Below are 13,466 nucleotides of genomic sequence, written 5' to 3'. Positions count from 1 at the left end.
GCGCGACAGCTCCGACCCACCGCCGCTTCCACCGCCGTCGCGCCGCCGTCCGGTCACCGACGGCCGCCGGACCGGACGCATTGGAAAGCCAGCTCGCCGGCGCTCCGGCCGGGGCCGGACCGGATTCCGGCCGGAATCCGGCCAGAAACGCGACAGAACGACCCTTGTCCAATTTCAGCGGAAATCGGCCGGATTCCGGCCGAATCACGGCCGGAGACCGACCGCGGTCGACGCGCCGGCGCCGGGCGCGTCGACCGCGGCCGGTCTCCGGCGTGATTCGGCCGGAATCCGGCCGATTTCGGCCCGAATCGGCCAACAGTAGCTGTTGGCCGATTTCGGCCGAAATTCAGCCGGATTCCGGCCGAATTTGGCCGGAATACGGCCACCGGACCCGGCGCCGGCGAGTTGCGCATCCATCGCCGCCGGTCCGGTGGCCGGAGATGGCCGGACGGCGGTGAACAGCGGCGGAGAAGCGGCAAACGTCCGAGGAGAAAATACTGTCTATTTCTTGATCGATTATAAGTAAATTTTTCTTAAGGTAATGTCAAATCCCAATGTTTCGGTTTAGTTCCTGACACCTCAGAAGATTGCCCAAACTTCGATTCACCATCTCGGTCTAACTATCTGTCTGGAGGTGGTAGGCACTATTAAAGTTTAATTGTGTTCCTAGTTTTCCCCATAAGCTCTTCCAAAATTGACTAATGAACTTTGTGTTACGATCTGAAGTCATAAATCTAGGAACGCCATGTAAACACACGATCTACTTGAAGTAAAGATGGGCAATCCGGACAGCATCCATAGTCCTCCTGCAAGCTATAAAATATGTCATCTTAGAAAATCAATCAACCACAACTAGAATAGAATCTAAAGTTCGTTGGGTTCGCGGTAGACCCAACACAAAATCCATGCTGACATCATACCAAAGAGCTTCAGGAATAGGTAGAGCCGTAGAGGAGTGTACAAGCCGACATTTATTAAAATTTCCTTAGATCGTTAGCAAACATAACATCGGTTTACAAAGTAAACAATATCACTAGTCAACTTGGGCCAATAAAAACTTACGGAGATGAGGGTCAGTGTCTTATCTTAACCAAAATGATCCTCATTATGAAATTCACTAATAATTTACTGTCTCAATAAATAATCTGGATTGTACAACTATAATCCATGAAACAGATAATCATTATACAAAATAAAATCATAATGATAACCATCTCATACCTCCTGAAATATCCTCCTAAATAAAAGATCAATTAAGGTTATATTTGCGAAAACCTCAAAGCCTGCAACCTTGATACTCATAGTGGTAAGTAATGAAAAGCGACGGCTCATGACGTTTACAACGCGGTTCAAACTCCCTGCTTGGTGTCTCAGCGTACAAATAAATTCCTACAAATAGGTCATCCACTTAGCATGCCTGCCTATTCAATTAGAAGTCTTTGACTTCTAAAAGAAAGAAGTTAAGTTTAAAGGGCTTCGGATTTAGCACTCAAAGGTTCGCATTCATTTTGAAATTCAAAGAAAATAACAGAAACAATAAATTAAAGTATTCATCTGATCATTATATTCTTTTTAATGAAATCTCTGCTCTGATCAGTTGAAGGTGGTGCAATCTCGCCTGATCTCCCCCTCCGTCCCTGTCTTCACTCCGAACCTTCCCAGCCTGACCATGGCCACCACGAAGGCCTGAAAAAACTCCGTCTGGTTCGCCGCGAACAGCTCAACCGTCGGCCTAGACCGGGTGTCGGTGAACAGCACCTGGTCGGAGGTGAAGAGGCCGCGGCCGGCAGCCAGGTTCTTGTAGTAGACGTTGTCGAAGACGAGCGGGGTGTTGATGTCCATGTTGATGGCGATGGTGGGGTCCACGTTGCGGGGGCAGACGCGCTGGATCTCGGCCACGAACGCCGGGTCCATTGTCGGGTCGACGGCGCCGGGGGTGTTCTTGAAGTCGTAGATGCGGCCGAAGACGGGGGCGCAGTGGGAGAAGCCGATGGTGTGGGCGCCGGAGAGGGCGGCCATGTCTTTGGCCGTCAGTTGGTGTTCCCGGAAGAAGGAGATGAGGCCGTCGAGGTCGGAGTCGGGGCTGGGGAGATGACCGGCGACGACGGAAGCTTGGGAGGTGAGGCCGTCGCGCCGGCCGAGCTCCACCGGGAAGTTGGGTCCGCCGGCCTAATTAACAGAAAAGGAGAATTAACAAAATGCCACATAAAGTAAATAATATAACACGCTTCGCCCTTCATAATTTTAATAAAGTGTTGAATATTTTCAAAACTGGGGGGTATTTTGAAAAATCCTCTCATAGAAAACTAGAAAAGGAAGAAGAAGAAGAAGAGAGCAGAAGACTGACGAGGACGACGACGTCTCTTGCGGCGATGGCGAGGATGTCGGCGCAGGAAACTACGCCGGGGCACTGCGCTTCCACCGCCTTCTTGGCCTGGATCACCGTGTCGAATCCGTCTCCGGGGAGCGAGAGGTTATCCGGCGCGTCCTTCTCGGCGTCGCCTCGAGCATTCGCGATCATCACGGAAGCGTCGCAGCCCTGCCAACTCAACACTTCTCTACAATAACTCTGTTTTCCATTTTCCCAAAAAAATGGAAAAGAAGAACAAGAAGAACACCTGAATAATGCAGTCATGGAAGAAGACTCGAAGGGTCGCCGGAATAGTCACCACCGTCTTCTTTAACTTGTCTTGCACAGCTTGCTTAACGATGGCCTCCACGTTGGGGCACGAGGATTTGTAGAAGTCCGTCCGCAACTGAGCATCAGCTCTCTCTGTTTCCATCGACACCATTACCACCACCAGTAGCAGCAGCCATGGCAACCGCTTCATCTTCCATTTCTCCATGGAATCAAGAAAACAGTCACACAGATAAAACCCCCCAAAAAATTCTTTATAATCGCTAAACTTGATTAGGCATTCAAAGGTTTATATTTACTGTTACCAAGCTGTAAAAGATTAAATTACTGCCTAAAATATACGTTTCTTCCTATTCATCAAATTATCAATTAATATTTTTTAAGCTTGCAAGCTGTTCCTTAATAAACAACTTAAAATAATGAAAGAAACTTCTTAATGCTAATGGCTAGCTATAAATTGATAAACAAGTCGAATTATATTGTTTCGATTTTTGCTCATCTAATTTATATTTCCATGAACCAGGTTGGTTGGGAACAAGGCCAAGGATTCCCTTCATTTCAATTCATCATCTAAAGACAAAAAAACAGAGAGACAGAGCGCAGTACCTTCAATCATCGACCAGAGCATAAATCTATGCGTCTCCAATTATGGCATCAATATTTGGACCGGGTTCAGGGTTCAGGTCGGTCTGGTTCGATTTTTAAAAATTGGTTAGTCTTATATTTTTGCTTCTTCAGTCCTTGACTGGGCTTTCTCTTGGTCTGCTCTAATGGTGAGGGAGGACTCTTCGTCCTCCGCCGAGTTCGAGTTCTGGATGGTGGGGAGTAACCCCTCCCCGGCCCTCCTCACCGCCGACGAGCTCTTCGTCGACGGGGTCCTCCTCCCGCTCCAGAAACTGCCGATGGTTTCCAACCCCGGCCGTTCGGGCACTCCTGCCCCGCCTCCTGCGGCCTCATCCTCGTCCCCTCCTCCGGCCGCTACCACCCACCCTCGCCCCAAGAAATGGCCGCCGAAGAAGGACCGGCGAGGGGGCAGCTCCGGCGGCCCCGCGGAGCTCAACATCAACCTCTGGCCCTTCCCCCGGAGCCGCTCCGCCGGCGTCGCCCGCTCTTCTTCCTCCTCGGCCGCCGCCGCCGCCGCAACCCGCCGCAAGGTCAGGAGCGCGCCTTGCTCGCGGAGCAACTCCCGCGGCGAGTCCTCCAAGGCGGCGGCGTCGTCGGCGGCGACAAAGTGGGCGCCCGTCGCGAGCCGGGTGGTGGCGGCGGCGTTCGTCGGAGGCATCCGCCTCGGGCGGACGAACCCGGTGTGGAAGATACAAAAGAAAGTGGTCAACAACAACAACCAGCAACAATCGCCGCCGGCCGACTCCAACGCCGAAAGCGGGAAAGCTAAGAAAAGCAGCGGCCTTGGCGGGGGAGTTCGAGCGCTCAATTTCCAGGTGAACACGTGCATAGGTTGGCGAAACAACAAAGACAGAAATCGAGCCGCCGCCGCCGGCGGTGCCAGCTTCTTTAAACTCCCGGCCATGTTTTCTTTCCCAAGGACGTCAACTCCTCCACCTCCTCCTCCTACCGATTAACTGTATTGGTTACTATGTAAAAAAAAGTATGAAAAAAAAATTCACGCCCCCGGTCCCCAGAGTATATTTTGTTGTTATTTTACAAAGTAAACTATTGTTTTAAATAATATAAAAAGGAGTAAATAAAGAATAGGGTAAAACAGTGCGTGAACTAGGGTTACCATTGGCGATGAAGACGACGTGAAGGTACAAGGCAGCGTGGCGTCAGAGTCGGCTCACATGGGATTCCTCGGCGTAGAGTCGAGGAGCCTCGTCGTTACGCGAAGGGAGGCGAGCCGCCCACTGCCGACCTGCAGTGCTGCGGAATTATTAAGCGGCGGTGAACAGGGGGAAGTGAGCGAGGTAGACTTGCGGCCGTACCTTCGGCTGACGCCACTCCCCCATGTGACGCGCAGATCTAATCTACTACCCGTCGGAATTGGACCAACCTCTGCCACCGCCCATGTGACGCGCAGACTTCTTCTTCTTGGAAATTGGGAGGAAGCATGAGCATATGATACATGTCCCGTCTCTCTCCAGTCTCACGCCCAGTGGATGAATACCTCTGCTGTCCCTGCAAAAATATGACACTTGGCTGCAAAACTGCAAAAAAATAAGCAGGGAAAAAAAAGGGGCAAGGCAAATTCGATCGATCACTGTCACTACTTTACCTATATCAATTATGTCGTCACCAGAATCGGGCAGCGAACTTGCAACTAGATCCCCTGTCTGCGAAGTATATATTTGTTCTATCGATTGAATAGTCGACGGTGTGTGTTCTGTGTCAATAGGAAAAGATAAAGAAATAGTCGAATATCATGTGAAGAAAAAAGGACGATGGAGCAGATGCTGGCAGTAGCCTGTTGGGGCCTCTGGAGGTAGCCGGACAGGTAAAAGAGAGCAGCAGCCGTTCAACCATGTCATGCTAAAACCTGTAAGCCTCATGAAGCAATGGTAAAGTCGAAAAGAAATCAAAAAACTTAGTAATGACCATAAGATAGCAAACAAATTGGAGATGTTATGTACCAGCCTTATAAGATCTTTCCATATAAAAATAGTCCATATTTTTGCAAGAAACAACACACCTACAACTAGAGTTCCCAAGATCCAGCAAAGTTTACCCCAAAAAATAAAAACAAAAATTAAAATGACCTCAGTCACCGAATTCCACCTGTTTAGCATCCCTCAATAACTATGAAAGAAAAAAAGCCCACACCATCACTTAACCTACTGCAACTGACAGGTTAGAAGTAGAAAATAAGTGGATTAATACAAACATATTAGCAGGGCACTGCCACCTTTGACCCTAGTGCCCCATATCAATATATGCAAAAGCCCAGAACCATCATCAACTAATCTCTGCAATCAACATGTTAGAGATTCAAAAAAGAATAATACATACAAACTCAATGAGGTCAAGTTAGATCCGAATTAAACACAAAATTATAACTTGATAAACAAATCAAAGAAAAATGAGAGGAAAAAAAAGGTGATATACTTTCAGTCGGAAACCACTATGTTAGTAAAAAAGCAAAACTTGATTTTTGTTTGAAATTAAAATAACAAGATTTAGAATTCAAAGAGACAAGCAAGCAAAAAAAAAAACACTCTTAAAAAATACTACTTGTAGATTTGCAACCTTTTAAGGCCTCTGTATTGGAACAAGATATTAAATAGAATAGTAAGGGTTAGCAAACTATATATTTATATATATATATATAGAAAAGAGCAACACTATGAAGTCTAGATTTGGAGAATTCCATTCAGATGAATTCAAGAGACTGGACCAGCCAAAACTGTTGGCACTTGATTACTAGCATTTAAGAATTCATTTTAGCAGAGCTCGCCAACCATTTACCTGATGCACCACTTATAAACAACTCAAATGACAGATCTGCATCTGTGTCACAGAAACTTTGCGGCTGTCACAAAAACTTAAAAGCATATTAGACAATCCATCAAAAGTAAACAGATAAGGCAACAACCAAAATCAACAAATACCCATGAAGTTGCATGGCAAACAGCTCATAGCCACACACAAGCTATATAATGGATGTCAACTCTGCATGACAGATCAGGCAGCTCACAAGTGAAACAGAAAAAAAAAGAACTTGCGCTAATAGATGTAACTAGGTTCATAAAGAAAATTAGCAAAACACTGAAGATTAGCCAAATGATTAGTCTCAAACAAATTTAAACATCACACAAGTATCAGAAAAGAGATCCTTGAGGCTGTCATATGAGAGCAAATGTAGATGATCTAGGAAAAGCTTTTGGTTGCTCGCTGATCTATCAATTTTCCTGCTGGACAAGAGCACTGTTAGGCATAAAAGAAACCAATTACAAAGTGGCGATAAATCCATCAAACTTAGTAAGCACTTCTAGCCCCAGCAGTCTCTGCAATAATCAGAACATACAGCAAGATAAGATGTGAGTTCCAAACTTGCAGTAGTTGCAGTCATAGCATAGGAAAGAAATCAGGTTAGCTCCAAGATACCACACGCCTGACGTAAACCACATTAAATGTCCTCAAAAATGTTAAATTGATGCAGGAAGGCAGTGGATAACACAAGTAATAAAATCATTGCTCAACAACTGACAAGGATGATAATTCTCCCTAGAGTTAAATGCAGAATGAGAACAAACACCAAATTAAGCAGAAATGGAAAGAAAGTGATACGAAGAATAAGAAGTTGTTGTCTTTTTCCAAATGAACATATCACCTGTTATATTCGAGAAGTGTACTAAGACAATCGCCTTATGGTTATGTTATTTATTGGATAAATAGAAATTCACTATTTGAGTACACATTCTCTATGTGTTTGATTGGATCTTAAACTTATTTACTGAATGTCCGCAATACGATTCATAGCATGAAAGAATTTGTAATTGAATCACAACTAGTGAGCATCTCTACATGTGCAATTATCAATATATTAAAATTATACTTAGTCGATGAATTGATGAGCACGGACGTCATCGATTCTGTTGAGACTAGCACGTTTTAAACTCCTTGGTTTACCAAATAGCTATTTTTATTGGCTGGAGACATTGAATGTTGAGAATTAAACGTAGATGCTAGTTAAAGGTAACTAATTCATTTGAGTGACCTGCCATGAGACTTTATATGATTCTATGCATATAAAGATATATCAATAAAGATCTTAGTGCAACTTAAGTGCGAGTTTCTTTTGACTTGCGGTATTCAAGTCATCTTAGTCATAAAGACTTATACTTTGACATCTTAAACAAACATTTCCGAAAATGTGTGAATCCAGAATGATTGGGTATAAATCAAAGTGCTCGAAGGTGTTTGGATAACCTACAAAGGATTCACCGCTTCTCGAAAAAGAAGATGTATACCCTGTGGCCGCTTATTAGAATTGTTACTAGAAGTCTTTGGCCAAAGCATTATATGTCAAGAGTCTTTAGCCAAAGTAAGCTTGGGTTTGATGTGACATAGTCAACCTAGTGGAGACTGACACATATAGATCATGTCTTAAACTAAACGAATATAAGATAGTAAAAGAAACGAGACACGTTTCATTGTAATTGCTGAAGAGTTCAGAAATGATTCTGAAATCAATCGTTGATTTTCCGATCAATTGAGGATCATGATGTACTACTAGGTGTCACTCATGATCGTTCCGTAATTAATGATTAATTATGGACGACCAACATAGTGGAAACCTATTGGGTCACACGTACTACAAGTTTCTCCGAAGAACTTAAACAAGTTTGAAATTGGATTCTCAAAACGAGAGAAATAAAATCTGGTTGAACTGGACAAAGGGCAAAGATGATGAGTTTCGTCTTATGAAGACGAAATAAATCAAATGATTTGGTTCTGATAGAAGATATTTTGTCAAATCAGAAAGGATGATGGACTTCGTCTTATGAAGATGAAATGAATCAAATTGATTTGGTTCTGATTGGAGGCGAGAAAGATATCAGCAACTATGCATAGCCAAAATTTCAAAAAAGAATATACTAAAATAAGTTATATGCATAGAGAGAATCCTATAGATAGATGTCAAATCCAGATCATTAATAATGTCATTGAGTAGAACAGACAAGCTCGTGTGCATGTTGATAATGGAAGAATATTGCACAAACCAAAGTCGACATTACATACAATGATGTACAAATGTATATGGGTAAACGATATCAATATCAACCCTATAAAATATTCACAATATATTGACATGTACACAAAAGCAACCTAAGTGTGAGCACACAATGGCTGATTTTTCAAGTTGCATGGTTTGCAGATATCATACTATTGTAGGAGAACAGGAATACCATAAGTATTAAGGTATATTTACTGAAGTAAATTAAACAAGGGAAAGAATATCTTTTCATTCATTGATTTGTTACTAATCCAGTATTGATACAACAATTCAATTTTAATGTTCTTGAGCTTGCTAGATCTGTGAGACAAAAAACATAAAGTTGTTTCACTGATTCCGGGTGGATTCAGATATACAAATTATATTGAAAGTGACTAACTGGGCAGATATGAAAAGAAACAGCATAATTATGACATATATGATCTGCATGCGCAATTGAAGGCAAGATTTATTGGTTTGTTAGAACTGGTTTCCAATGACCAAAATTGACTTAGAGGTCAAACCCCTAAACCATCTCATTTGATAGCTTGTAGCTTATAAATGTTAATTTAAACATTTGATTTTCAAGTGATAAACACATTAGATATTAAAATAAGCATGTTACTTGCATATACTAATATATCTTCTACATTAGTAGTTGGTATTGGTTGTTTGATTTTCATTTCAATGTATGATTGACATATAATTTTCTATGTTGAAGTATGAACTAGATTTATTCATTAACATCTTTTATTGTATATATGCTAGCTATCTTCATCAATATATATATGCATATACATATAAATGAACTACGTATGCCCCTGCATCCCGCATAAGCACTATGCAATGGGTCAATTGCATATTGACTGCATACACTTTTTGGAACTTTAATATCACACGACAAATTAAAATTTTGCCCTGCAACACATGATAAGATTTATAGTTTTCTACCAAATAATGTCCAATCTCAGTGATCAAATAGTTACAAAATACAAAACCATCCTCAAGTCCACTTCCTTTTTAACCGCTTCATGTAGTAATACATAAGATAAATTTTATTAAAAGGTGTGTAATATGAATAGCTAATACCTTCATACTATTGCCATAGGTTATTCAAATGTCAGTTCATGGATGAAATGCCATGTTCACCCTACGAGGTTAAGTTTTGATAGGAGTCAAGCTTTGCAGGAAGTGATAACCCATTTGGACTGGCATAGAATGCATATTCTACTTGGCTATGAGCTGCCACCATTTTCTATCATATTTTGAGCACATGACTGGTTAGATGACTGCTCTCACAACATATAAGAATATTATGTTTTGGCATGAAGCCTTACATCAAAGGTCATTGTCCAAACAAATGTATACTGAAAAGGCATTTTCTGGATTTGTTTCACTACCATGAACACTATTATATCTCTGAAGTATGTATTCCATATGTAGCTGCCAACCTTAACATGAAGTCATGACAGACAAACTGTGTTCAACTCCTGCTACAATAAAAAACTGAAACATTTATACCCAGCTAACCAGTTAAAATCAGTCTAGATGTTGGGCAGAAGCAAGAGTTAGCTTGATCCAATCAATTCCTCAGATGTGGAGTAATGATAATATGACGCCCACACAGATATAGATTGTGGACCTTTACTAATCAACTAAACAACAAACTATTAAGAGAAAAAAATATTATTTTGAAATCAAGGACATAAAAAATAGCAGTGATTGTCACAATCATTTCCATTAGCTGATACCACATAGGTAACAATCTACACAATTTTGATCAATCACTTCAAATTATAAGTCAAAATACAGGAGAACATCTGGAGCCAATTAGAATTTACAATGTGAAAAAAAATCTTTTGGTGACATTTTGATTGCTTCAATCTAAAATATTTCCAAAGATACAGTTTGATGCATAAAAAGAACAATTCCAATAAATATAGTGAACTTTCTAGTTCTTCCATCATTTTTATTCAAATAACAATGAGTTATTCTGATAGTGCTGATTTATCTCTATGTGCTTATCTGATCATTCCCAATAGTATGGATAATGTGTCAAGGTGTCCTATGCAAAAGCTATTAATGTTCTCAAGGACTCAATATGCAAATAACAAATGGCAGTCTAGTTTAGAATGCTCAAGAAATGTGCTAGTATCCAAAATGCAAGAAAAAATCTTTGATATATGTTTTATAGTGTAGATCAATATGTGTTTGAGAAGTGTGATTGAGGCTACCTACACTTTATACCCAAAAGAGGCCAGTTAAAATACCTTTATAAATTTCAGCATCACTTCAGCTCTGACATTAACTTCTCATATTCCGCATCTGAGCCATGCCTTGTCATTTGTTCTGCAGAGGATGTAGGCTCAGGTGGCACTGTGCTATTGGCCCATGGGACATTTCCAAGGCTCTGTGTGGGATCAAAACTGTGAGGTGGCACAGGTGGTGGAACAGGAGCATAATAAGGTGCATAGCCATAAGATGCGGGAGCAAATGAAGGTTGGGGAACAGGTGGAACTACTCCTGGTGCAGAACCACTACCGAACATATCAGTTGGTACAGGTGGAACAACAGTCATAGTAGCACTCTGAGGTTGAACTCCAGGAGGAAGGCTCTGCATTGCTTCACTAGGAAGCGCATTTTGCTCTGGGACACCAGGAGGGGCTATTTGTTGCTGAGGGGGGTACTGCACTGTGTAGGGAGGCACTGACTGACCTTGTACCGGGGTGTACAAGCTCGAACCAGGGGGAGGTGGAACATAGGGAGCATATGGAGGAGGAACAGGTGGTCCCCAAGGGACTGGAGCATAACTACCAGGTGGTGGTGGTGGGTTTGCTAGGGGTGCACCAGGCATGTACGGCTGAGAAGGGTATGCACCAACTGGCGCTGGAGGAGGTGGAGGACCCGGAGGCACTGTCGGCTGTGGTGGCTTACCAGCTACACGAACAGCTATAGTTCTTCCTTCCAGATGATAACCATTCATACTAGCTATTGCCTGATTAGCCATGGATGCATCTGAGTATTTGACGAAACCATAACCTTTACTGAGACCAGTGATTCGATCCTTGATAACCTTAGCCATCACAATATCACCAAAGGGGGAGAACAGCCTAATCAAGCTATCATCATCAAAAGCGGGAGGCAGATACCCAATATAAAGATTTGTTTCATCATATTCTTTCTTGATCAGGCTTTGTGCACCGTTAGGATTGGTTCCTGGGGCATTTGAACCAAGCAGTGGCAACGTAGAGCTCTGCTTCATGGTAGACTCTGGAGCAGCACCGCCAAGCTCAGCTAAAAAGTTTTGGTACTCGTCGTCCATCTTCTTGACTGTTCCTTTCATGGGGCAGTCAATCGTGGGATGCCCACCATCTCCACAAATTTTACAAAGAACGTCACTCTTAAATGTTGAGGTGCGTGCAGGACAAGCATACTGCCTGTGTCCTGGTTCACCGCACAACCGACAGAATTCTTCATCCCTGATAGTTCCATTCAAAGCTGCAAGTTCTTTCAGTTGTTGTCTTTTATGTTCGTTCAGCACTTCATCGACGGGGTGCAGAAGTTTCTCGATCATGGCGGAAGCAGCATCTAGTGACTCCTGTGTCTCGGCTTCCACCAGGACATGTAAATCTTCATTCTCAGCTGGATCCGGCTTGTAGTCTCTCTTCTGAAGCAGCTTACCTTCTTTTATAGACCCTTTCCCCCGGATGACGATCTTGGCTCCTGTCTCCTTCTCCATCCTTTTTTGGGTATTCCCTCGCGGACCAATGATGAGACCGATGAAGTTGTAGCCTGGATACTCCTTCATAGGAATATAGAGCTTCTTCTGGAGCTTTGGTGGACGGTAATCAGCTGGAGGGCGGAACGCTGGGTTCCGCTGAATCAGTTGGGAGATAATCTCCTGCCGTTCTCTATTCAGCCTCTCCCGAGCACGATACTCACGGGTATTGATCCGGATGCCCATGTTATCATAGATCGGCTCAGGCGATGGCGACCGAGCACCTTCAGGAAGGTCATCCAGCGGCAAGGTAGACTGCAAACGACGGCTGATCTCAAGAAGCCTGAAATTTAGGGTCTGCACCTCTGGATCAAGATCCGCCGTGAACTCCTTCATGAAGTCGGGGAGCTGAACGACGGGCTTCGGCTCTTCCTCCGCCCAACGGGACTTCCTCTTCCTACCCCTACCGTCGCCATCCGCTTCACCGCCGCCGCCGTTCTGATCGGCCTCAGATGGAATCGGATCCCACCGGCTGCGCCGGCGACGGCGGCGGCTGCTCGCCTCCTCCTCGCCGCCTGAGGCGTCCTTGTCGGTGCCGCTGTGAGTGACTGCGTTGCCGGAGAGCACCTGCCGATCATCGAACTTCACCGGGATGACGTCCGCCTTGGCTAGGGTGAGGGCAGGGGGCGCGTGGCCCTGGTAGGGATCGGCGGGCGGAGGCGGTGGGAAGCCATGATATACTGTTTCGTTTGCCGGCGGAGGCGGGGGAGGAGGAGGAGGAGATGGGGGCGGCGGGATTAGGGTTTGGAGGGATTGAATTTCGGCGGGGGCTTCCTCCATGAGAGAGAGAGAGAGACGCCGACAAACTTGCCGAAGAGAAGAGACGCGAACCAGACGCCGAGCAACTTATTTATCGGATTATTTCTTGAATCTAAACCGGGCCAGTATGGAACGGCCCATTAAGGAAGGCTGATCCATGGACCTTTTGAAATGTTCCTGGGCCGCCACCTGTGCGGCCCAATCAGGGAGCTCGGTTTCTAAAAGTAGCTTAAATCAGTCGTAGGCCTCAACCGAATTGAAACAAAGCCAACATGGTGCAACTAGGGTCCATTAACGGCCTTGTTTGGTGAAATAGAACCCTAATTTGATTGGGCCCCTAATTTATAATATTTTTATATTAATTTTTTAATAAAAATCACTTTAAATTTTAAATTTTCTTTAAAAATATTCATTTTTATTTTAATTTTACTTGTCGTAGATTTTTTTAATTATATATTTTATTTTTTAAAAAATTTAATCAACTCTTTTTTTTTTATTGATTCTAAAAAATATATGCACTTATAATCATCCCCTCTCATCCTGTTCCTGAGCCCTTTTTGATGTTCTTTTCAATTGCTTCTTTCAATTGCTACAATTAAAAAAAAAAAATCCTCATTTATTTG

At 43.4% G+C, this 13,466-nt stretch overlaps 3 protein-coding genes across 7 annotated transcripts; 1 reads left to right on the top strand and 2 right to left on the bottom strand.

Moving 5' to 3' along the window:
* Positions 1-1,432: 1,432 nt before the first annotated feature.
* On the bottom strand, positions 1,433-5,789 carry LOC141830240 (peroxidase 51-like). 5 transcript variants are annotated; one of them, XM_074717727.1, is made up of 6 exons: positions 4,869-5,789; positions 4,579-4,771; positions 4,380-4,508; positions 2,619-2,840; positions 2,348-2,539; positions 1,433-2,169 (listed from the first exon to the last, which is right to left on the bottom strand). In XM_074717727.1, the coding sequence occupies exons 3-6, from the start codon at positions 4,380-4,382 to the stop codon at positions 1,594-1,596; spliced, it is 993 nt and encodes a 330-aa protein (XP_074573828.1). In that variant the 5' UTR covers positions 4,383-4,508; positions 4,579-4,771; positions 4,869-5,789; the 3' UTR covers positions 1,433-1,593. The 5 variants fall into 5 exon arrangements, with proteins under 5 accessions (XP_074573828.1, XP_074573830.1, XP_074573829.1 ...); XM_074717729.1 differs by having other exon boundaries at positions 2,619-2,831; positions 4,579-5,789; XM_074717728.1 differs by having other exon boundaries at positions 4,380-4,500; positions 4,579-5,789.
* On the top strand, positions 3,409-4,218 carry LOC141829085 (uncharacterized). The gene has a single exon (XM_074716507.1). It carries the CDS (start codon positions 3,409-3,411, stop codon positions 4,216-4,218), a length of 810 nt encoding a protein of 269 aa, XP_074572608.1.
* A 406-nt stretch (positions 5,790-6,195) lies between the features above and the next one.
* LOC141830239 (splicing factor-like protein 1) lies at positions 6,196-12,888 on the bottom strand. Its single transcript, XM_074717725.1, has 2 exons — positions 10,577-12,888; positions 6,196-6,594 (listed from the first exon to the last, which is right to left on the bottom strand). Exon 1 carries the CDS (start codon positions 12,862-12,864, stop codon positions 10,594-10,596), a length of 2,271 nt encoding a protein of 756 aa, XP_074573826.1. The 5' UTR covers positions 12,865-12,888; the 3' UTR covers positions 6,196-6,594; positions 10,577-10,593.
* Between the last annotated feature and the right edge of the window lie 578 nt (positions 12,889-13,466).

This window comes from Curcuma longa, chromosome 5 (assembly GCF_044706935.1).
Source record: "Curcuma longa cultivar G26 ecotype Majalengka, Jawa Barat chromosome 5, ITB_CL_G26_1.1, whole genome shotgun sequence".
Taxonomy (NCBI): Eukaryota; Viridiplantae; Streptophyta; class Magnoliopsida; order Zingiberales; family Zingiberaceae; genus Curcuma; species Curcuma longa.
Note: the sequence above shows the minus strand (reverse complement) of the source record. Positions and strands in the feature narration are given on the sequence as shown.

Bases quoted from the DNA above. Each gene is read 5' to 3' on its own strand.
- LOC141830240 (XM_074717726.1), bottom strand. From the start codon at position 2,846: ATGGAGAAATGGAAGATGAAGCGGTTGCCATGGCTGCTGCTACTGGTG. The intron at 2,540-2,618 runs GTGTTCTTCTTG...TTGAGTTGGCAG, and splicing joins TCCATGACTGCATTATTCAG to GGCTGCGACGCTTCCGTGAT. The intron at 2,170-2,347 runs GTCAGTCTTCTG...TCTGTTAATTAG, and splicing joins CAAGAGACGTCGTCGTCCTC to GCCGGCGGACCCAACTTCCC.
- LOC141829085 (XM_074716507.1), top strand. From the start codon at position 3,409: ATGGTGAGGGAGGACTCTTCGTCCTCCGCCGAGTTCGAGTTCTGGATG.
- LOC141830239 (XM_074717725.1), bottom strand. From the start codon at position 12,864: ATGGAGGAAGCCCCCGCCGAAATTCAATCCCTCCAAACCCTAATCCCG.